General features: G+C 40.2%; 2 protein-coding genes across 2 annotated transcripts; both read right to left on the bottom strand.

The window, feature by feature from the left end:
• Positions 1–319: 319 nt before the first annotated feature.
• Positions 320–15428, bottom strand: msto1 (misato mitochondrial distribution and morphology regulator 1). Its single transcript, XM_034125177.1, has 14 exons — positions 15257–15428; positions 14118–14247; positions 13870–13939; positions 13295–13370; positions 11289–11340; positions 11044–11194; positions 8099–8213; positions 7547–7681; positions 7309–7461; positions 6142–6273; positions 5869–6053; positions 3754–3858; positions 3531–3643; positions 320–876 (listed from the first exon to the last, which is right to left on the bottom strand). The coding sequence occupies exons 1-14, from the start codon at positions 15338–15340 to the stop codon at positions 623–625; spliced, it is 1755 nt and encodes a 584-aa protein (XP_033981068.1). The 5' UTR covers positions 15341–15428; the 3' UTR covers positions 320–622.
• A 1167-nt stretch (positions 15429–16595) lies between these two features.
• Positions 16596–20740, bottom strand: apoea (apolipoprotein Ea). Its single transcript, XM_034125176.1, has 5 exons — positions 20679–20740; positions 20357–20407; positions 19673–19823; positions 17760–18047; positions 16596–17005 (listed from the first exon to the last, which is right to left on the bottom strand). Exons 2-5 carry the CDS (start codon positions 20397–20399, stop codon positions 16753–16755), a joined length of 735 nt encoding a protein of 244 aa, XP_033981067.1. The 5' UTR covers positions 20400–20407; positions 20679–20740; the 3' UTR covers positions 16596–16752.
• Positions 20741–24027: the final 3287 nt, after the last annotated feature.

Below are 24027 nucleotides of genomic sequence, written 5' to 3'. Positions count from 1 at the left end.
TTTTCAGTAAGAACTAAATGTGCCTGATGCTGAATGCCACTGGCAGAAATCATGACAGTTAGCTACGGTCTTTTTTTAAGAAAATCACTTAATCGTCAGGATTAATAACAGGAAACCATTTTCTAACCATTTTAAACAGTTTGTGTGACACATTCTAATTTGTAAAAAAAAGGAAACCAAGCATTTGTGGTGGCCATCTTTTACTTGAATATGAGAGCATCCTTCTGCTTTTTCTGGCTGCTGGTTACTTTTTTGGCAATATATGCTATTCATGTTAATTCATAGGGCAACCTGTGCCCAAAACAGGAGCAACTTAACGTAAAAAAACAATCTTTTTATGTATACTTAGTATAAAAAACACATTTAATTACAGTTAAACAGTAATTTAGGGAAATGTAACCACAGTCCATACAGTCACATGATGCTACATTCATCACCTCAATGTATTCTCACATGTAGAGGTCTAACCTTCTAATATTCCCTCATCTGACACTTCACTTAATTCTGTTATATAAATCAAACCAGGGGCCCCGCTCCTCTTCTTGCTGTGCATGTGTGTGTGTGTGCATGCGGGCTGATGCCTTAGCAGTCTATTCAAATCACGACCAGAAAGCTACCAGCATCAGTAATCATCACTCTCTTCTGACGAGGAGTGTATCATGCTGTCGTCGCGGTAACACCGGGACAGTAGGCGCAGCTCCTCCAGGGCCTCCCTGTAGTCGGCCATTTCGGGCCCCTGGGAGAGGAAGCTGGGGGCCACGCGGCAGATGTCTAAAGTGCTGGCTCCGCGATGCATCTCGGCCAGCCAGGAGCCGAGCGATGTGGAGGACTGGAGGGACGTCATGACAGGGGCCGAGGAGACCACCGGGGCCGGAGCTGCAGAGGAAGGGAGGGAGAGAAGGTCGCCGGTTTTATTACCCGAGCTAAAATCCCTGTGTTCCCTCCAGGGGGAGTTTCTCTCTCATTTTGATCTCAAAGTGCACGAGATTGCTGCATTTAACTTCAGAATGCAACATTTTGGTGGACTTTTCAAGAATAAGTTAAAGGTCCCCTATGATACTGTTTTTCATCAATATATTATAGGTCTCAGATATATACAAACATGTCTCTGAAGTGTTTGTCTGAAACACCAAACAGATCATTGTAGCATCCCATAATCCCCTCTGTTTCAGCCCTGTTTCAAAAGTGCTGATTCTGTCTGTTACTGCATGGCGCTTTTCCACTACACGGCCTCGCTCGGCCCCGCTCGGTATGGCTGGGCCTCGTTAGGACTGGCTCACTTTATGGCGCATTTCCATTACAGTTTTAGGAACTGGGGTAGTATCTATAGTAACGCAGTGTAGGCGGAGCCGTGACGTGATCTTCAGAGAACCCCCAGAAAAACAACACAGCCGTTAGCTGTTAGCACTCAGAGCTCACAGCTCCTCATATATGTTCAGAAACTAGACAAAAGTTAAACAAGTACAAACCACAGACTGCCTGTGTCATGGTGAATACAGTCGCTGCTTTATTTATGTCTGTATAGGCCGTTGTTGTGAGTGTGGACGGTCGGAGCATATACTGCGTTAGCTTAGCCAATCTCCATTTAGAACACACGCATTTTAAAAGGTTTTTCGCCTGCCGTCTGTCTGCAGACTTGACAAAGCATTAATTCATGGTCTTTACTAACCGGTATCAGTATGTTGTTACTTCGGCATCATTTTGAAACGTGTATTACAATTAAATCACGGTCAAATATGTCCATCTTGTTGTAGTTGTAGCCCCCTTGCCAGCGATGCTCTCTCTAGTTTAGCATACTCAGCCCGACTCAGCCTCGTTGTCTCTGGCCCTAGACCCGCGATTTTATGAGGCCAGAAAAACTGTGAATTAGGACCCGCCGGCCGGTACTAGGCCAAGTGGAAACGCAACCAAAGACGGGCCGCTGACGTCACAGCCCTCTTAAACCGTGCTCCGCGCTGTAGTGGAAACGCGCCATTAGATGAAAATAAGGAGCCACTCCCCACGCCCCTCAGAGATATTTGGTTACAAAGAACACAATGGTGCTCTAGGAGGAGATTCAGGTGATAAGGTGGGGGGGGGGGGTTGATGATTGGCTAATGGTTACACAAGCCAAAAAATCGTTATGACATCACAAAGTGGCCAAAATCTGATCAGCTCATTTTCAGACAGGTTTTTATATAAATGGATCAGGACAAAAAGTGAGCGAATCTTTTTTCCTGAAACTTTCAGAATCTCTTTACACAGAGGGGACACATGTTTATGTATAAAAAACATCCATCCATCCATCTCCATCTTCTCCCGATTATCCGTGGTCGGGTCGCGGAGGTAGCAGTTCAAAATTAGATTTTTGATTTTGGCCATAGTCATGTAGGATAATGTAGATTCTTTAAATGTGTCTTTAGCAAGATTGCAAGGAACAGGTTATTGCAAAAGGCCCTTTGAAAGTCATGGAATGGTTTTGGATATCTATAAAAGGTGTGCAATATCTTAAAGGTCTCCTATTATACTATTTTTAGGCATATATTATAGGTCTCAGATAAATTATAGAAACATGTCTATGAAGTGTTTTGCTCAAAATACCAAACAGTGCACCCATTCTAGCCATGCCTCATACCCCTCAGTGCTGATTCTGGGTCCTTAGCTTAAAAAAAAAAAGAAAAGAAAAAGAGAAGGAGCTTGTGCCTGCTCAGAATTCTACCGAGTTACTCCGCTAAATGCTGCCGTGATGAAAGGCCATATCATGTTCCAAACCCCATCACGGATTATTTCTGAAACAGTATGGAGCTCAAACGCTTTTTCTCTTGCGGGTTTATCACAAGGCGAGTTCTTTTTTTATTTCCTGCTTTTTTACACATACTCTCTCCAGTACAGGTTAGCTCTGAGTGTTAGCGATGCTTGCTAATGCAAACAAAGACCATATTACGTCCAAAACACGTTGCGCATTGTTTCTGATAGCGACGTTGTACCCCCGTTTTTAGAGATTTGGGAATGGAGGAAAAGAGAGAGGGTTTAGTTTTCTGACACTTTGTGAGTTCCCTGACACACCAGGGACACATATTTACGTATAAAAGACATCAAAAAGTGCATTTTGCATGATAGGAGACGTTTAAGGTATAATTACTTGTAGTTTAAATTAATCATTAAAAATCCTTTATATATAACATCCTGAACCCGTTGACAGGGCCCAGGCTAACCCCTGGGTTCAGCAGCAGCTCACGTGTTCCAGGAGAAGATAAAATGACTGTTTTTGGAGTCCAGTGGCTTTGCAGAGAGCACAGATAACGGCTTCAGTTCCCCATCAGAGAAGAGCTGTGTGACGTCAAGTTAGAGCGATACAAATCTTCTAAATATAGCGTACACCTTTACTGATGTTGAATTTTCTTTTAGGTGGCTCTAACACGTTGTGCTGCGGCCCCCTTCCACAGCAGGGCCTCGCTTTGCTTCACTGCTGGCCCTCCTGTCTGTTTAAGTACTACTTTGACTTCTGAAACCGTCCCTTTAAGCTACAAAAAGAACACAAATCTGCTTACATCCACGTGGAGGAGGCTGGCTCTGTAGGAAGCCCTGGGCACCGAGGGACGGGGTGAATATCCGAGGGAAAGGTGGTGTCAGCTTACTGGGAGAGGACACCAACTGCAGAGCCCTGTGTATGAAGATGGAGAGCAGATCGGATTAGAATATATTGTTTCTCCTACAGATGAGGAAGGAAAATGGACATGAGAGTTAACAGCATGCGGCAGAGAGGGGACTCACAGGGGGGACGAGGGGTAGAAGGTTCTGATGTAGTACTCCAGGACGTCCTCCCCTCTGTTGAGGCTGTGCAGAGGGGTGGGGGGCCGGGTCCCCGGGGCCAGAGAGCTGAGCGGAAACATGTTCAGCAACACTTTTACATACATTTCCGTGTATCTGTTTAAGGGGTAAATGCCTGCCTGTTTGTTTTAATATCTTACATGTGTAATCCTGCAATTCCTTACTGTTGAGTAAAGTAACCTGACATTATGAAACTGTCATTTAAATACTAAAGCATACGGTAACTATGAAATGAATTCAGCTAAAAAAGGACCGCTTATTTGTTAAAACCCTCTAAATTAAGGGTTGTTTTTGGTTTCATTTCAAAGACTTCTTTAGCCCTGTGGTAACTGTCCTTATCCGACGCAGTGTATCCCTTTTTCAGCCTAAAATCAGGGATCAGTCTGATTTATCATATGGTCAACCCCTGAACCTGACACATTTGGTGCACATGTTCCAATAAATGGCTGTATATTGTAGAACACTAACATCAGTGATTTTCACCCATGTGATTGGGTTCATATGATTTTCACTGTGTCGCTGCTGTCTGAGCTGCGGGGGTCCTTGGGTAGCTTGAGGCTGCTCACTGACGTCTAGAGCAGTGGTTCCCAACTGGTGGGTCGCGATGTGCGAGTAAAAAAAAAAAGAAGTGTAAAAAAGATTACAAAAGATTTTGAACTTTTATTTTGAAGGCCCGATGTTCTAACGCTGCGCACGCAGTAGCCGTTTGACTGGAAATGCCGGAGACCATAAACAGTTTTAAAACTTCTGTCACGTAGTGATCATCTTCTAAATAAAACATCTTTGCTGATGTTTTTTCGAGTCTTCTGGCCAATCAGAATCAAGATAATGGCATGGTGTTGTTGCCGGAAGCCCCACGGAGAATAACTTTGAGGTAGAACTACTCTTTATACATCCATGGGTACATCTTCAGATAAAAATGAACACATGATGAAATACGACCCCCGGTTTGATGATTGACAGGTCACAGAACAAAGTAAAAATCAAAAAATGGCATAAAATATTATTAAATATGTCGGGTAGTAATAGATTTATTTAATTTCTTCTCAGAGTGTACCAGATTGCGTAGTTTATATGTTAGTATTTCTAAAAATCTCCTGGGGGAGAATCCCCCCAGACCCCCCTGCTGGGGTTGGGTTTTCAGCATGTGTGCCTTTTTATGTTATACAGTTCAGCTTTGATTCCATCATCTCATTAAACCTTTTTAAAAAGCATACTTTAGTTCTGTGAAGGGATATAAGGGAGATATGCAGTGTACTTCACTTTAATTAATATTGTACGCTGAAAAGCATATATATATATATATATTACAGCACGATTTTTTGTTGAATAGATTTGAGTGGTTCAAATTTCGGGTCGCGATCTATGGACAAAGGAAAAAGTGGGTCCCGAGGCCTGACCAGTTGAGAACCACTGCTCTAGAGGGTAGGCGTGTTGCCCTGCTCCCATCCCTGGTTTTTTCAACATGCACGTGTTCGGGTTATTTTCACCCGATGTTAGTGATTGAGGGTAAAATATTTGTCTGGTGGATTTTACATGCAGGGAGACAGTGCCTTCACCGGACACGGCTCACATGTCCCAGGAACGGGAGGACCGAAGAACAAGTTCCCAGCGTCTTTATTTATTTATTTTAGGAACTTTTCATTAGTGATTCCCTAATTTTGAGCCTTTTTATAGGATCCCCCAATGATTCCTTTTTTTGTGTTTTATGAGACGTTGTATAGAGGAAAACAGTAGAAGAGTACTTCAATTTGCCATGTATTGGTGTACTTAAATGTATTTTGATGAGAAGTAATGGTGATATTGTTCGTTAGTGTTCTATGGTTAGGAAAATATTTTATGTCCGTCTATGTACCGGTATGTATAAATATCCTTAGCATATATCAAGAACCTTTCATCAAATCAACTTCACACCTGGCAGCTGCAAGCGGCCAGACAGTTTTCTACAGCAGTGCAAAAACGCTCTTTTAAATGATGACTCACTGTGAAGGGTACAGCACTAGTGTTTAAAATACATTAAAACACTGTCCATTATTAATTTAATAAGAAAATTCAGACCTGGTTAGCTTCTGTCCCTCGTAGCCTTTGAGCGTCGCCCACTGGCCGTATAATCGCCCGTTGTCGGGTTCAGGGCAAGCTGATAGAGGTTTCCAGGGCAACGCCTCTGTGCAGGCAGTCAGGGCGTCAGGGAGAGAGCTGCCTTGCATCATGGGTAAGGGAACTGCACCGTAAGCAGCCACCACCTAGGATTCATATTAGACCCGTCATTAAAAGCTGAGAGCATGATCATCCCAAACAGATATGAGGGATAATGCAGCAGCAGTTTCTCACCTTCCTGCCAGAGACGGCCAGGGAGTCGGCCATCTGCCACATGGGGACGCTGTCTCTGTGCAGCCTGTAGGGCAGGGTGAGGGCATCGAGGGCCAGGGCCAGCACGGAGGAGGAGTGGTACCACAGGGAGGGCTGAGAGAGGGGAGGGACAGCACAGATAGTTCCTTATATATATTTGATGATATTACATTAACTAAACATGGACACTAAGCATACACTGCAGCCGTGTTAGACCTACACAAAATAATATTGATGACCCATAACTGCTGTCTGTTGGGCAGAGGGAAATTCACATTAGAATATAAATAAATAATAACAGTTGAAAATGAGCTGCTGCTGGGCCACAATGAGCAAATGGATGCTGTTTATTTCATAAACTTTATTTATGATAGAAAATATTTGAGACTATTGTTTTCTAATCCACTCTCTTGTGTGGAAGAAATACACATTCATGTTCAGATGGGTTTTAAATGACTGACTGCGATTCTCTTGGCCATGATAAACTCTCAAAAAAAGTATTGTTTTTGTCTTTATAATTATGGTGTGAACTCCACCATCTAGTTGAATTACAATGATTCCTAAAATATTAAATGTACTAATATTAAGCCTTTCCATATCCTTACTCAAATCTAAATTTCAAATCTTAAAGAATTGTATTTGAATAAAGTTGAATTAGTCTTCAAACTTGGCATTGCACAAGTTAAACATTATAAAATGAAACAAGAAAAAGTAAATATACACATATCAACAGTAGAAAAATATATAAGCATAGGATACTATTAAAGTTATAGATTTATAAATATTCTTATCATTTTGGTCTGGATCGCCCTTAACAATTTCCTAATCATATCTAAATTAAAAATCTTAAAGAAATGAATACGTTTTATGAGTCTTAACATTTAGTTTAGTGTTAGTTAAGAGAGACAGTTTGACACTTCTTTTCATTCACATTTGTCATATTGTTTGTTTCATTTATGTATTTAATGTCATTTTGAGTAAGATAAATGTCAAGAAAGAATTGTCAAAATAAGGCATTGAAATGGTATTAAAAAATATCAAATTGAACTTAGTAAATCATTATAAACATCCCTTAAAAACTCTTTAAAATAATAAGTAAATTTGCAAAGAGCACAGATAGAAACATGGTAAATTAAATCAAAAACTCACATCATAGTTTAGGTAGGGGAACGCAGCGGGAGCAGAGGGCCGTCTGCCCAGCCCCCCCCTCAGAGTGAGGGGGCAGAAGAAGGAGCTGTGGCTGGCCATGCTCACCGTCCCTAAGGTGCAGTTCAGCTGGTGGTACAGCTCCCTCATGGGGGTCTGGGGGGGGGGGAACAACGTGAGTACAGAAGCACATCTACAAAACGTCAGCATTTTAAATATCCCTCTGGAGGAGGTGACTCACTGAATCCGGGTGACTGACAGGCGCTAACCCCCAGGTCAGGATGCCCCTCCCACCGTAGGAGTCCTGTAGCATCTCTGTGACCTTTGACCCCAGGCCTGCAAAGCCATTCGCCAGGTCACACAACACCTGGAAACCCTGATAGGAAATGCAGAGAGACCAGGAGTTAATGACAGCTTAAACCGAGATTTACTGCAAATGGTTTATCTTTAAAATGATTTAAAAAAAATTATATTATGGTGGATATTATTGTGATCTGTTATGTACTTGTATGAAATCACTTTTTACTTTTTTTTTTATTTCTGGCATTGTGTTGTTATTTCCCCCCCCCCCCCATAGATTAATGCATCAATAATCAGTAATTATATCTATATATGATTCTGAAATGGGCCACTACGCATAGCGAGTACTTTTCGTACTTTAGTATATTTTGATGCCAACACTTTGGTACTTTACCTTGGTCAGACTTTTAAGAATCGCTACTTTCGAGTACTTTTTCCACCACTGCTTACACAATACGGTTATAATACCGTCCAGTATAAAATCATGGCTCACCTGCAGGTAGTCACACTCCTCTACGAAGAAGTGCAGTTTGTCCTCCAGCTGCTCCAGCACGGGCCCCTGCAGGAGGGCCTCTCCCTGGCCGAACGCCTCCAGACGGTGAGCCTCCCTATACACACACACACACACATACCATGTATACATTACTTCAGGGGACATTACATTGACTTACATGCATTTCCTGGAGACTTATCCTAACCTTAACCAACACATGCCTAACCCTAACCAGGGGCCTATACTACGAATCTAGTTCAACATATCCTGGATATGTTTTGAGTTATCCGGTTGACTAAATCAAAAAAAAAAACGCTCTCGCTAAACTGTCCTACGACGCTGGCTATCAACTCGATTGCTCAAGCCAGCCGTGTCCTATCTAGTTAGGTGCGCGTTCACATGAAAGGGGTTGTATTTGGAGTGTTCGACCAATCACAAACATGGACAAGCCGTGTACTGGCAGCGCAGCGCGTCATATATTTCCTGAATGAAAAGTCAACTAATATTAGACAAATATGAAGACGTTAAACTTTAAACATCCATGACTTAAACACTTTATCCAGGATAAAAGCCACATAGCTGCACCTGCAAGGTGAATACTGCTGGTAAAAGAAAAAGTGTTTGAATACGTTCATTAACAGTTTTATGATATCACTGCTGCCCCGTCTAAGACACGAGTGGATCTGACTTTAATTACATTTGACTCGAGTGTTTCGTCAACTTAATGTGTTGCTTAAAATAACACTTCTGCATACAGTAGGCTATGTGACACTGTGAGTGTTGCACGCCAGATACAGCTCAAGAAGCTGACTCAGATAAGGAAATATATGATACATTATGATGTGATATGATTGATAATGGGACTCATCGCCGTCTGAACTCACAGTGCCGCGGACTGTATTTAATGTTACTCTGATCCGGTTACTTATGTTGTGGCAGATATTTAATTAAGCTTTCTTAACGCTAATGTTATAATAGTCAGATTGCTCTGAAGATGGGAGGGGATATTCTATTAATTTTCACGCTCACACAGTCGGTGATTTTGGCCGGCCGTCTTTCCTGCAACGGCAGTTTAAACTGTATTTCCTTTCTCCTCCTGTCATATGAATTGATCGCTTTAAACTCCGCACACTGAGCTCTGATTGGTCAGCAGGCAGTGCTTTTATCCTGGAACCTATCCTGCTCCGGAGGATAGCCGCTCAGAATAAGTTATCTAGCCCGCTAAAAAGTGAACCAGCTTCGTAGGACCGGAAACCCCTGAAGTTAGCTGGCTAAACAAAAATCCTGCTTCGTAGTATAGGCCCCAGGTCTTCACCCTAAAATGATTCCCCTTATTTTGTCCCCATAAGGGAAGCCAGTCCACACACACACACACCCACACCCACACCCACACCCACACCCACACACACACACACACACACACACACACACACACACACACACACACACACACACACACACACACACACACACACACACACACACACACACACACACACACACACACACACACACACACACACACACACACACACACACACACACACACACACACACACACACACACACACACACGATTGGCTGGGTGAATTGCAAACCCCGCCCCGTAAAACTCTGGAAAGTTTTGTGAAGCCGCCATTGTATTTGCTGGCATTAGCATTATTAGCATTAGCATTAGCCCCGCGCACCAACGGAGAGAGACTAACTTATGGCAAAAAAAAAAAAACATGGGAGCGGTGGAGTGATGAGGAGGTGTCGACGCTCTGGCGATTTACTCGGAAGGCTTCCCCAACTCCGGGGACTTCGGGTGGCAGTATACACCGTGAAGTTGTTTGCGGCCTGCCAGTAAACCCAACGCAGAAGAAGAAGTGACGTCAGCGGCTTCATTTGCGTAATCTTCCCTCAGGGACTTATTCCGGTGTGAACTCGATCTGCTCTTTAGTTCCATGGGGGTACTAAGTGCTGGGAACTAAGTGCTGGGAACTAAGTACGGCAAAGTACTTGGTGTGAAAGCGGCTACTGGGGTAAAAGAGGAAGAGCAACAAAGCCTTAAAGGCCAAATCTGAGTAAAGCCTGACATCTACTGGACAGCAGGAGGTATTGCACTGTCAGTGTAAAAGCAATGTGAAATTGTTCTTAGATTAGATATACTTAATACCTAATATGTTTTCAACTGCCTCATGTTTACCAGGAATTGCACATACCTTTAAAATATAACAAATAGAGTTTCTATAGAATACTCAATATAAAGTAATAATTAATAATAATTTAGGATACACTGTAATAGACTCATTTACTATTCAAACTAAATATATAAACATAGGATACTAGATAAGTACATTTTATAAGAGTAGAATTTGCATTTCTTTTTAATAAAAATTGAATACATTATTTTTTCTTATGTCTTAAACAATGTTAACTTGCTATCAATTATTTGACTGTGCTTCATCTGGCTATGATTTATGAGTCTGGGCTCACTGATTTGCCTTTTATGTCCAGCACCTTGTGCTGTGATATACTATTTATTCACTATACTTAACTCTAAATATGTGCCAACAGGTTCTCCTTAATATATCCTACATAATTCTGTCTTCCCTTGAGCCTGTGCTTCTTGTCATTTTGATGAAATGAGTACAGTATTGGAGTAAATGCCACCACTGTCAGTCATCATAAGTATACTGTACATAATCCTTGCATAGTCTATATATTCTGTGTGTCACTGTAAACTGGTAAAGTGCTTATAATATCAGGTATCAAATTGATTTGGATTACTTTAAACAAGTATTGCCATCTTAAATTGGTAGAATATGAAAATATGATTATATTATATTATATAGACGAAAACAGTATACAATTCCAAATGAATCAGTCTGTATTGTGAAAACGATCATGAAGTTAAATCCCAAAGCTGTCCTTCCTGTTTTAAGTCTGATGTTGTACTCTACCCGTCGTGGTTGAACTGGTGGATAACGGAGATGCTGCGGGGGTGCAGGTGCAACCTCAGGAAGTCGGACCACACCCTCACGCTGCCCTCCAGCCGGTAGGCCTTCTGGAGCCGTGCCAGCTGGCTGTTCACATCCAGGCTCACTGCAGCAGCTGGGGGAGGGGGAGGTTCACAGGGCTCGCTGCTGAGTTTCATGCAAAATCTTATTTCATGCTGAATTTTAAAGTTCCTTTAAGATTGTCTTACCTGAGCGCCGAGGTTGGGGGTGAAGATCATCTTCAGCAAGGGTCTGCCCTCTCTGGAGAGAAAAACAAACCGTCAGGATAAAACACTTAATGTTTCTGCAGCACTATTACTCAATCCAGACCAATCTAAATCAAAATAACTACATAAAGTACAATCGAACAGTGTGAATGCTCTGCATTTTCTAAAAGCATATCAGATTCCATCAGGCTAGTACATTCTGGCTGTGGTTGATATGTGTACCAGTAACCTGCCATGATCAGGTGCTATCTACTGCTAAATATCTTCCTGGCTATTCAAATAGCAAAGGTAGGAAGACATGGAGAAGCCGTTGGTGTCCATAGGCATCTCATGTTTAAATGTTTTATCTTGGAAACATGTAGTGAGACGAGCTTAGGCTAGTGAAGGAAGAAGAAAATAACATACAGTCTTAAAAGGAGGCAGGCCTTTAATTCCATATAGGAGCCTTTGATGCATTTAATGGAAAATAAGCAAGAAAAATGTAACAGCGGGGAAGTAACATTAATTAAGGGTGCATTCACACCTAATAGTCCACTTCTCTGGTGCGCACCAGACCACAGTTTGTTACATTGTTTCATTTTTCAGAAGGTTCGGTTTGCGTTCACACGGGCAAAATTAAAACGGACTATAAACTTTAAACGCAAGTCATGTGCTCGGAAATGCTGTTCAACAATTGGTCAGACATTAAGGGGGTAAAAACGCAAATCCCGGCAATTTCTACCGGAGCCTCCGCCATGGAGCATCGGTAGGTTATTTTCATGCTGTTGTTAATCTGGAGAGCAGATCAACAGCAACGGCGCATATGATTATATAATCAGACAACGTGCGATACAAAACATTATAACACATATAATGAGAGACGTTCTGCAGTAAGGAGGGGGTTTCACCGACGACAGGTGGCTCTGACTTTTATGTATAGTTTTTACTTTACACGACACTGTTCAACACTTCGTTCTGCTTCACTCTTTCACTAAAGAAATGAAGACACCCGCGTTCTTGTGACTCGTAAATACTACGCTTCCTATGTTTTGGTGCGGACTGCGTTCACACCAGCGATGAACCGCTCCAGAGTTCACTAGCAAGCGGTCCGAGACCACCTATTTTAGCGGACCAGAGTCCGGTTGTTTAGTTCACTTAAGAGGTCTCGGACTGTGTTCACACCGACCCAAATGAACCGCACCAAGCGGCTAAACGCACCAGGGTTCGATTCAACCGGACTATAAAAGGCTGGTGTGAATGCGACCTAAAAGGCTGGTGTGAATGCACCCTAAGAGACTGGTGTGAATGTGACCTAAAAGGCTGGTGTGAATGCACCCTAAGAGGCTGGTGTGAATGCACCCTAAAAGGCTGGTGTGAATGTGACCTAAAAGGCTGGTGTGAATGCACCCTAAGAGGCTGGTGTGAATGCACCCTAAAAGGCTGGTGTGAATGCACCCTAAAAGGCTGGTGTGAATGCACCCTAAAAGGCTGGTGTGAATGCACCTAAGAGACTATTTTTTCTATTTATTTAGTTTCCTTAATTTATATATGTTAAGTCGTATTTTTTTCTATACATACAGTAATTTCATAATTATCCGTACTGGAAAAATACCATCATTCTTTTTTTCCTTTATTCATTATCGGTACTTTGAGCATGTATTTGTATTAACTGTATCCACTTCAATTAAAGTTGTATTATGTTGTACGACTCTTTGTTGCTCTTTATTTTTGTGTCTTAATAGGGAAAATGATTAAAGACAAAAAGGTAGATGGACACGCTTGTACACAAGAAACTTTTGATGATAATAATGATGACATCATGTGGCCTTTTGGAAACCTACGTTGGCACTAAAGGTTGTGGTAGTGTTGATCTTCTGTTTGTTTTGTGATTGCTATAAAACCGCATTATTACAAATTGCTTGGCATCACTATCTCAAGATGACAGTGAAATGAAAACACTCTGCATCGTTAAGCTGCTTGTTAGTTGGATTTTCTTCACAAATACTCACATCCAGCCTGTCCAGATCTTCTAGAAAAGGGTTCTTCTCAGCTGGAGTTTCTTCGTGCATCATGAGGCTTCCCTCCCTGCCAGATGGAGCACAGTTTGAAATAAAAAAGACCAAGAACTGTCTAACATTTAGCTTCAATATCAGTTATAAAAAGAAAGGGAAAGTAGGCAGATCTGATACATCCATCAATAGAGGTTTGACCTTTAACTAAAATATTTAACAGTAAGTGAGCACTTTGAGGATTGTTGTACAGTATTTCATTACATTAAAACTTAAGTTAAAGGTGCCAAAATCCACCAGGAATACACTGTACCTTTCAATTAGCGCTGCTGACATGACTAGAAATCACCTGTCCTGAGACTTGTGATGTGAGATACTCCGATGGACATCTTACTAGTTTATAACATTCTATAGACCAAACAATGATCTGAATAATCTAGACTTCTTGGCAGATTTACAGATAATGAAAACAAGTGTTAGTTTCAGTCCTACTATAAATACAACACAGTTTGTTGTGCCCTTAAAATCTGTAAACACACAGGAAGTAATGCATACACAGAGACACTTTCATCTACCATGTGACAGCGGAGGCCTCTTCGCTGGGGTCATACAGACTTCCCTCCTGCCGTAGAGTCCGGAGACTTCCTGTTATAGAAATGTGTGACATCAGCTTAGCCAGCAGCATACAAAACCAGGTTACAAAACCAGGTTACTATAGGAACCTGTATCCATGTAAGACATATCAATGTTTTACCCATAGTTAAACTAGTGAAGCAATTCTAATTTTGTTTGATTATGAAACAACAGGATCAGAGGAAGTTACCTTTGAGATCCATGGCGATGAGGCGAGGTGTGTGTGTGACGTGTCCCCCCAGAGTCTGTCCCTCTCGAAAGAGGACATCACTCTGGATCTCACCCAGGGACGTGTCTGGATCGTAGGACAAAGAGGCATCCTGCAAACAGACACAAGGGGATTAGCCCCATTTTAACAGATTTTACTCAAGTTTTGGACGGAAGATATATAGTTCTATGTTTGCAATGTAATGCTTTATGTTTTTTTTACTACTACAATTGTCATTTAGAGTAAAATATTTATGTGGGCTTGAACTTACTCGGTTTTTGCAAAGCATTCAGACCCTTAACTTTAAAAATGAAAAGTTCTAATACCACAGTGTAAAATGTTCTGCTAGGTTAAAGTCATCCATCTAAAAACCTAACTGAAGGAAAACTAATGGAGTATCATTAGCAAAAGTAAAACAAATGCAATGTGCAGTAAAAGGGCTTTCTCTCAGGGTTTTATTGTTATACATTATGTTGGATTGATATTGATGCTGCATTACGGTTTTTGCTGCTGTAGTTGTTATTATTTAAGGTTTTGCTAATTTAAAAACTTGTGTATATGCTTTTGGGTGTTTTTATCCAAAATATTGTATCATCAAAAAAACAAACCCTGTCTTCAGCTTTGTGACGATGCATTTTCCAGCTGATCCAAGAGACTCTTTAAAGATTGTATACAACTAAAAAAGTAGGATCATTTCATTTGGCCATAAAGGAAAATAGTTCAGCTTATCACAAACAATACAAGTATCTCGAATGTATATATAGTTGTAATGTATACAGGACATCATCTGTAGCTGGATGCAGGAGGGTCCTTAAAGATGACTGAGGATGTAGCAAAACCATCTAAATTTTAATTTGAAGTGATTAATATACATATCTCACTTAGGAATATCAATAGAGTCCCCGATTTCCGTCTAAAATATGACTATCTGATCAGAAATAAACTGCTGACTTCACACTCTAGCACCATGTAGCCTGTGTATATGCTAGTTGTTTCCACTGCATGTCCTCGGTGTGTTTATTGAACACAGACTGCACATTCACGCTGCTGCTAACATGAGCTATCTCTCCAAGTTTGTCAACACATGCCATGCTAACTTTACCTTAGCGCTAGCTGCTTACCTGTAAATTCCACCAGTGAGTCCCGACAAAGTTTGAATAATGTCCCAACTGAAGAGTGATGATTTCTCTGCAAACGTTACTCATTGTGACAGAGAATAAACTCTCAGGATAAATATAAAATCCTCTACTTAGAACGTGATGGACATGTTTGGAAATGACAACACTGAGCAGCGACAGCCTAACACGATGCTGTGTCTGATCTAAAAAGAGCGTCTGTGATTGGCTCAGAGAAGAGTTGCAAGAAACGTGATTGGATGTAGTAATGACGTAGACGTGGAAGGCTGGTTTCACCGTAGGCTAGTGCTCTTAACAAGAAATAGAAAAAGAAAGTTGTATGCGCATTTTAAATTAATATATTGTCTATTCTAGATATTTGAGCATTATTTAACATTTTAAACTCAAAGAAGGATGTGCAAAAGTCAATACAACAAAATTAACTTGTTTTAACAGTGGTGCCATGGATTCAGAATGAACACACTGTTGTCCTGGGGTCAGATACAAGACAGAACATTTGCTGATAGTAAGCAGCAGCTAAATGAACAGTGAGCAGTAAGTCCTCTCAAAAGGGTTCATGTACTTATCTGAAAGTGCAGCCAAGTGATCAATAAAATCACTATAGTAGTTTCATTTATAAAAGAAACACCACAATACACTATGAACAGCTGTAGAATGAAGCAGCATCTTTCACAGTACACTAGTGACAAATGCGTCTCTTAGCATAGACATATCATAAAGACATTCACTTAGTGGCTTAAAATAAATGACTGTGGGCAAAAATAGGCAAAAAGGAGCATTAATTAATAATAAATCATGTAATTATTCTTTAATATTATATTAAATCACATTATATTATATTATAATTTGGTATTATTATTATTGCTATTATTATTATTATTATTATTATTATTATTATTGTTTTTATTATTATCATTATTATCATTATTATTATTTGTAATATTCGAATTATGAATTTACTTTACTTAAAAATATATATTATATCATTTTTTTAAAGCATCTTTTAACTTATTGTTACGTTTTGGCTTTGTAGGAAAAAAAAAAATCCAAACCCCTACAAGTGGACTTATTGTATGTAAAAAGTGAAAGAAATGAGAACTATACCTTTTAAACCGGGGTGTAAATGTACACGCACAAAAAACATGCCAGTGATGTTTCAATCTGCAGTGTATGTTTTACTTTCCAAATATGTATCCGCAAGAGTAAGACATTTTTCCATCGCTCACTTATTTGTTGAAGTCATTTATATTGCAAAGAAAGGAGGAAATCTGGACCAGAGAACTTTCGGACTGGATAGTAAATTATTATACACATTACACACATGTGAGCAGATGTTTTTTATTGAAAGGCATCAGTGACTCTACACATTCAGACATGGAGGTGGTGTGTAATATAACAGCTGAATATCTTTGGTTATGAATCTCTTCAAACGGTTTTTGCAGGTGGTTTTGACTGATGGTCCTCTCTGTTGGTTACAGGGTTTATATGGAGGTCTGGAACCAGTTCTTCAGCTTCTCAAACTTGTCCTGCAGCGTGGAGCGCAGGTCTTCAGCGGTGGTCTCGATGCGTTCCTTCATGTCCTCGGTGGTGTCATGGAACAGGTCACCCAGGGTGCTGATCTTTGCCTGGGCGTTGTCCCGCACCTGAGCGAAGAAAGGGTCGAAATGCTCCTTCATGCCCTCCATGTTGTTGGAGGTGCTGGAGTGAAGATTCCCAAATAATTCTTCAACAGTTCTGAGAAAAAGGACAAAACTATTTTAAACACGAGACTCAAAAGTTCAGATTGATCTCATTGATTGAATCCCATTGAAACAGCATGTTGTAAAAATAAATGTTATTATATCTTAATAAAGTGCAGGGTTGATGCAGTAATTAGGTCCCTTAGTTCAACTGCAACATATAACATATATATTTTAACGTACACTTTATGTTCAATTTCACAGAATAATCTAAATTAATGCTAAATAAACTATACTTTAGTTTATTTAGTTTATCACTAATGCATAATTATACACTAATTATGCATGAATGTATAATTAAAAACAGTACACTTTTAAGACAAATAAAACAGAAAATGGTTTAAATGTTTATATAAACATCATGTTCTGTCGAGTTATCTATGTACAATATATATTAAATATATAAAATCAATATATAATATACAATAATTGTTTTGTTTGAAAAAGCACGTTCTTTTAGTTTTAGATAAAAGCTAGCTCAAGTTGTTTATGTTATCATATTTACATCAATTACAAAAGCAGTCATTGGCTATTCAAATAAGAAGTCTCAGGTTACCAACAAAAATGCTAAATACATTTGTATAAGTTCAAGTAAAATAAGATAAAAAGGAAACATTTTGCAAATAAACAAACTGAAATAAACAGATGTGTAGTAAATGCATTGTACGTATAACTCTAGTTGGGGTGTAATAAACAGTTGTAAAACAGTGAGTTCAAGTATATCAAGTAGCCCCTGCAGGTTCCCTCACCTCTTGATGCTCTCTGTGTCCTTGTTGAGGCGTTTCTTCAGCTTGCGGCTGTAGGCGGAGACCCGGACCCTCACGTCGTCGGCGTTCTGCTCCATCATGGTCGTCAGCTCCAGTCTGTACTTCTCCATCTGCTCCCGGGCCTCCAGCAGGTGCCCGTCCAGCTTGCCGAAGGTCCTCTGCAGATCTGTGCCCAGGGTCCCCACCGCCTCTTGGGTGTAGGGGCCCAGCTTGCTCTGCAGGTCCTCTCTGTACTGGGTCAGCTCTGAGATGCTGTCGTAGATCAAGGAGCTGAGGGGTGGAGGGGGGGGACACAGAGGAGGTTAGGGTTGGGGTCAAGAATGAGGTGAGAGCAATTAAAGGCCTACTTCAAGATGAACACATAACGTAAACAGCTTTCTTCTAATGCTTGTGTGAATATTTTATTATCTTTTATTGGACATTTGACTTTAACTTCTTATGTATGTTATATAAATACTTGTTTTATTTTATTTTATTTTAGATATTGCATTGCTAGGAGTCAACAGTGAAGGAAATCATTTACAGGAGCTTCACTTATAAAATCAAGTTAAATCAAAGGATTTGATCTGAAAAGTTGAGTAAAGATTCAATAAAAGCTGTGAATCAACCTTTATATATACAGTCTATGGAATCAACCTTTATATATACAGTCTATGGAATCAACCTTTATATATACAGTCTATGGAATCAACCTTTATATATACAGTCTATGGAATCAACCTTTATATATACAGTCTATGGAATCAACCTTTATATATACAGTCTATGGAATCAACCAAATGAAAGTCCAACTGAGCCAGCAGGAAAGTGGACCTGAGACCGCAGTGTGTAGGACTTAGCAGCTCTTTACATGTCACACACACACGCACGCACGCACGCACGCACGCACACACACACACACACACACACACACACACACACACACACACACACACACACACACACACACACACACACACACACACACACACACACACACACACACACACACACACACTCCAGTCTATCGCCAGTCAGACTCCAATCAATCTGACAAGAACAAAAGACCCAGAAAACATCAGGGTTTGTTCTATTCAGTGTTAGCAAGCACAAGTATTTAAGATCATTTACTTGAGTAAAAGTAGCAATACCACCAACTTAAAATTCTGCATTCCAATGAATGCAAACAAATAGAAGTATCAACATTAAAATCAACTGAGATTTTAAAGTACTTACAAATTGAGTATTATTGCTGATGCATGGTATAAGCAGCGTTTAAATGTTGTAGCAGTCATTTAAACTCCTACATTGTTCACTAACGGGTTGGAATGGATCATATTTGATAAGTGATGACAGAATTCACATGGAAAATGTTAATTTGAGAACTGACTAAAGCAGTCACACAAATACTGTAGTGGAGTGAGAAAATGTAACACGCAGGAAATAGAAACACTTAAAAAAAAGTATATTTCAGTTGAATTCAAACCCTAACCATTACACATAGTTTAATGTTTCATAGGCAGGTAAAGCGTTAAACCATTCATTAGTGTAAACTTGTATTAAGCGATAATTATAATAAATTCAACATTGGGATATTATTAAGTAGTATTAGTGATACTGCTATTGTTTCTCTTAATGTGAACCAGTTTGCTTGTAGTTGCAGATTTATCCAGGTAGACGAGGATGAGTGAATAGAATTCACTTTATTGGACTAAATGTAAAACATTTCTTTGAACGAATGGTGAACTATGATCTGTACTCAATGACAATTCTGTCAAAGCAGGTATGAGCATTTATAGCACATAAGGTATTTATCAGGGAACCAAATGTCCCTGGCAGGTCTAAGGTGCAAATAAATAGATTTATTATTCTGATAACTCTTCTTAAATTCATCAGTGTGACGTGAAAGGACTCACTCCAGTTCCCGGTTGATCTGGGAGCTCTTGATGTCCTTCACCATTCTGTCGGCCTTTGAGTTCAGGTCGGTGAAATAATCGTTAAACTTCTCGACCGTGACTTCCCAGGAGTTCTTCATCTCATCCTGAGGAACACTTCTGGCATAGCAGCCTGTTCAAAAAATAAAATGATACAACAACACAGAGACAAAGAAGATTACATATTCACTTCTTACAATTTTAGAGGGGAAACAAAACATGATGGAAGATGTTTGGCATTGGATTACGGATAAATCAGCTTTTTTGAATCAATGATTGCAAAATGTACAAGTCATTTGATTTCAGGTTATATTTTCAAATCTGTGAGGACACATTTTGTTAAATAAATATTGGGACTCGTATTTGATCAGATTTTTTTGAAACCACTAAAGAACAGACAGAAGTAAAAAGAGAATGTGAAACTTATTTTAAATATAAAAGCTCCTTTTGGCTTCATTTGCATTATTATCTCAGACTTATTGTGGTCTCTATAGTAGACAGTGATTTCAAAATGAAAGCCCAAAAGTGTAACAGGATCTAAATGATAGACATTTCAATCTGTTTTTACTTTATTTGTCTTTCTTCTTATCTTCTCTCCTTACTCATTTGATTGTCTTCTTCCTTTTTGTAGTTTTTATGTGTGCCTAAAAAGACATTTGAACTCACCTGAGAGGACCGCCAGCCCAAGGAATACTGCAAACACCCTCATGATGACACCTGGAACATCACATGATAAATACTTTAAAACTATTTCAACACTAACACACACAAACGTTTTTAGTTCATTTGAGTAGTTTAGTTATAAAAAGCTAAAATGTTCACCTGTTGAATATACATTTTAGGATGTTTTACTCAAGTGACTCAAAGTTTTTACACATAAATAAACTCAAATGTTCAAACTAAATTATTTGAAACAGTTAAAACAAATCAAAATTCTTAATTAACCCATACAAGACCAGCCTGCTGTTAGAGATGTGTGAGAGCTCACCTCAGTGATGTGATCTGTGACGTCTGTGACACTGATGAGCCTCCCTCTCTATTTATACACTGCATGTGACTTAATGCGATCCAATAAATGTGAGCAAGTTTGCTGACCTGCGTCCGAAGGTCCCAGCTCGAACTGTGCTGTTGTCATCTTTTATTGCTGTGTGTGTGTTATTTCGGCTCCACGTCACAGGTAAAAAATTATGAACACCCCAAAAATCTGAGCAGAGATTGAGTGGGATCAGTTTTTGATCAGTGCAGTTTGCTTACAATAAAATAAAAAATATGTATATGCATTATTTAACAATATTTCTGGTGAATATTCGTGTGTATGAGGCTCACTGGCAGTGGATGTAGGGCAGGGGTGTCAAACTCAATTTCATCGCGGGCCACATTTGCATAAAGGTTGCACTCAAAGGGCCGGTTGTAACTATATAAATATATAATATATATATCAAATAATGTATTATATTACATTATTGCCTCTGAATTGGATTATTATCGGATAGGATAATAACTTAGTAATTAACTACGTCTGAAAGCAGAAGTCCAGGGCAAATAATTGCAAGTTTCTTCAGTGCGCATGTCACAAAACGAGATGCATTGTGGGACATGTCGTTTATGGGCAACGTGCTTCTGTAAAGTGGCATGTAACTGTATAATAAACGTATTATATTCTTTGCAAGCTCTTGCGGGGCCACATAAAATGAAGTCGCGGGCCGGATTTGGCTCCCGGGCCTTGAGTTTGAGACCCCTGATGTAGGGGATTACTTTTGTCGTTGTTATTGTTTGTTTGTGTTTTCCGTTATTTTTCCCTTTGTACATATAACCAGTATAAACCATTGTTTCATTTGTATATGCATACATTTTGCTTTCCATTTCTAAATGACAAGTCCTGGTTATGCATTGTAGAAACGTAATAAAACGATTTTTGATCTGAAAATCACTTTACTTTTTTTTATTTAACCTTTATTTAACCAGATAAAAACATTGAGATAAAATCTCATTTTCAATGCTGACCTGGCCAAGAAGGCAGCAACGTTACACATAACACATAACACAAACATATAAAATACAGAGAACATAACTAAGAAAACAAAAGACGAAAAACCAGTCACTACATTGTGCACATTAGGACAGTAAGAAAAGTACACTACTTATTACTGCAAGAGCAGCTGGTGGTGAGGACTTCAGACAACTTCAATTTAAAACATGATATAGAGACAAGTGCCATCAGTTTTAGGCTTGATTGAAGGTCATTCCAAGACCAAGGACCATAATAAGAAAGACTCCTTTTTCCAGCCTCAGTCCGTACAGTAGGAACCTGGAACCGTATCCAGGCACTGGATCTGAGGTTGTAAGAGTCACAAACTGGGGCAAATCTGACACATATGTAGAGTGGAAGCTTACCTAAAATGGCTTTATACATGAATAAAAACCAGTGCTGCATCCTACGCATAGTAAGTGAGGACCATCCAGTTAGGCTATACAATGTGCAATGATGAGTCCTATAGGGTGCATTTGATATATAACGCAGTGCAGCATGGTAAAGTGGGTCAAGTTTGGCCAAAACAGTGGGACAGGCAAATCTATAAATTGTATCACCGCAGTCAAGCTGGGACAGGAATAAGCCAGAGACCAACCTTTTACGGGATGAAATTGAAAAACAACATTTAAGTCTGTAAAGGAAGCCAAGAGTGAATTTCAATTTCTTTGTTAAAACTTTAATATGGTGTTTAAAGTTCAGATTACTGTCCAACCAAAAGCCCAGATATTTGTAGGTATCAACAAACTCAACAGAAACGCCACCAAGGGTGTCAATGGAGAGGCAAGAGGAAGACACTGACTTGGGAGCAAAAAGCATTGCATTGCACTGTTCAATAGCAGTTTGGAATCAAGAAGTGCATGCTGCAACGTGTGCAGCATGAGATAATCAAAAATTAACAGAATTCACTTTACTTAAGGGTCAAAGCTCGTTCTTATATCATTGTCCGGCAGACGTGGTTCATAGTCTGCTTTAACAACCGCTGCCTGCATTTACACAACTTTTATAAGATGGGAAACCTTGCATTAAACTACCTTTGATCAGGGGCAGTTCTAGGGGGGGGGGGGGGGCAGGGGGGGCCCCCCTAAAGGCCGATACACACCCACCTGAGACCAAAGAACGCGTACCGACGGCGTCCCGACTTTTACGTCAGCTACGTCGCCTGCGTCGGCTACGCCGCCCGCTACGCCGCCCGCTATGCCGCCCGCCTACGAACACACCGCAAATACTTCAGTCGACGAGTGGCAATAACTGTCCTTACCAGCAGGCAGCGGTAGTGTGAACAGCCAATCAGAGTGATTGCTTGGGCCGACTTTCTCTGACCTCCCACGGGAGGTGTGAAAAGGTGCCGTAAAGAGACGACGGTGCGGGACACACCAACCTGAGTAGGACGCCGCGAATGCCCGACTGCCTCTGACGGCCTCTGACTCCCAAAATCGGGTTGATGTGTAGCCAGCTTAACACTGACTTTGGACCCCCCTGTGGCCACCCTGAAAATGAAAAAAGTTTATGATTAAACGATTTCTTGGCTGACGGAATAGGCGGAACTAACGATATTTGTCATTCTAGTCGGACCCATTAGAGCAGGCGTCTCCAACACGTCTATCGCGAGCTACCGGTATCTCGCAAGAACTCAATAGCCCACACTTTACAAATATGTTTTCTTTTTAACGTATGCCGTCATCGTCACGGAGGAGCACACAGCCTCTGTGAGCGAGCGAGACAGAGAGAGAGAGAGAGAGAGAAAGCTAGAGAGAGCACACCTTTATCTATTTAATATAGTTATACAAAATAAAGTAAGAAATCATTCCAATGTGTACTATAGGACAGTAAAAAAAATAAAAAAAAATAAAAGGGGAGTGATTAGTCAAATATGCATAAATAAAAAGAAAGAATGCTAACTAGGTAACATAAGATAAGAATAAACAAGTTTTAATGATTTGTTGTTGGTTGTGATCATATTCTAAAGATGTTTGGATTATTGAAAATTATAAAACGGACAAGTAAAATCAAGCAATCTGATTGGTTCTTAGCCGTGGTATACTGAGCGTATACCACGGGTAGAATTGTAAGTTACTTTTCACAACAACTCAGTATCCCTCCGCGTCTGAGATAAACAGTATACAGTTGGGCTGAAAAGCAAACTGCCTGCAGTTTGCTTTTCAAACTGGAACAAGAAAGCAGCGGAGAAGTAACGGAGCAGAAACCCTCCTTTTTACGCAGCGGTCCAGACCATAGGTCCAGACATAGACATCAAACGGCAAAAACATATTCAGTGTGCAGTTCCTTTGGCATTAGGGCAGGGATA

This window comes from Trematomus bernacchii, unplaced genomic scaffold (assembly GCF_902827165.1).
Source record: "Trematomus bernacchii unplaced genomic scaffold, fTreBer1.1, whole genome shotgun sequence".
NCBI lineage: Eukaryota > Metazoa > Chordata > Actinopteri > Perciformes > Nototheniidae > Trematomus > Trematomus bernacchii.
This window is presented reverse-complemented; position numbering and strand designations above follow the sequence as displayed.

What these genes read in the sequence shown, in the direction of transcription:
- msto1 (XM_034125177.1), bottom strand. Translation starts at nt 15,340, where the DNA reads ATGAGTAACGTTTGCAGAGAAATCATCACTCTTCAGTTGGGACATTAT. An exon ending in CTCACTGGTGGAATTTACAG is followed by an intron (nt 14,248 to 15,256) that starts GTAAGCAGCTAG and finishes GTCTGTTTGCAG; the next exon opens with GATGCCTCTTTGTCCTACGA. An exon ending in TCCCCTACCTAAACTATGAT is followed by an intron (nt 6,274 to 7,308) that starts GTGAGTTTTTGA and finishes CCCCTCTCTCAG; the next exon opens with CCCTCCCTGTGGTACCACTC.
- apoea (XM_034125176.1), bottom strand. Translation starts at nt 20,399, where the DNA reads ATGAGGGTGTTTGCAGTATTCCTTGGGCTGGCGGTCCTCTCAG. An exon ending in TGGGCTGGCGGTCCTCTCAG is followed by an intron (nt 19,824 to 20,356) that starts GTGAGTTCAAAT and finishes TTTTTTGAACAG; the next exon opens with GCTGCTATGCCAGAAGTGTT. An exon ending in CAGATCAACCGGGAACTGGA is followed by an intron (nt 18,048 to 19,672) that starts GTGAGTCCTTTC and finishes TCCACCCCTCAG; the next exon opens with CTCCTTGATCTACGACAGCA.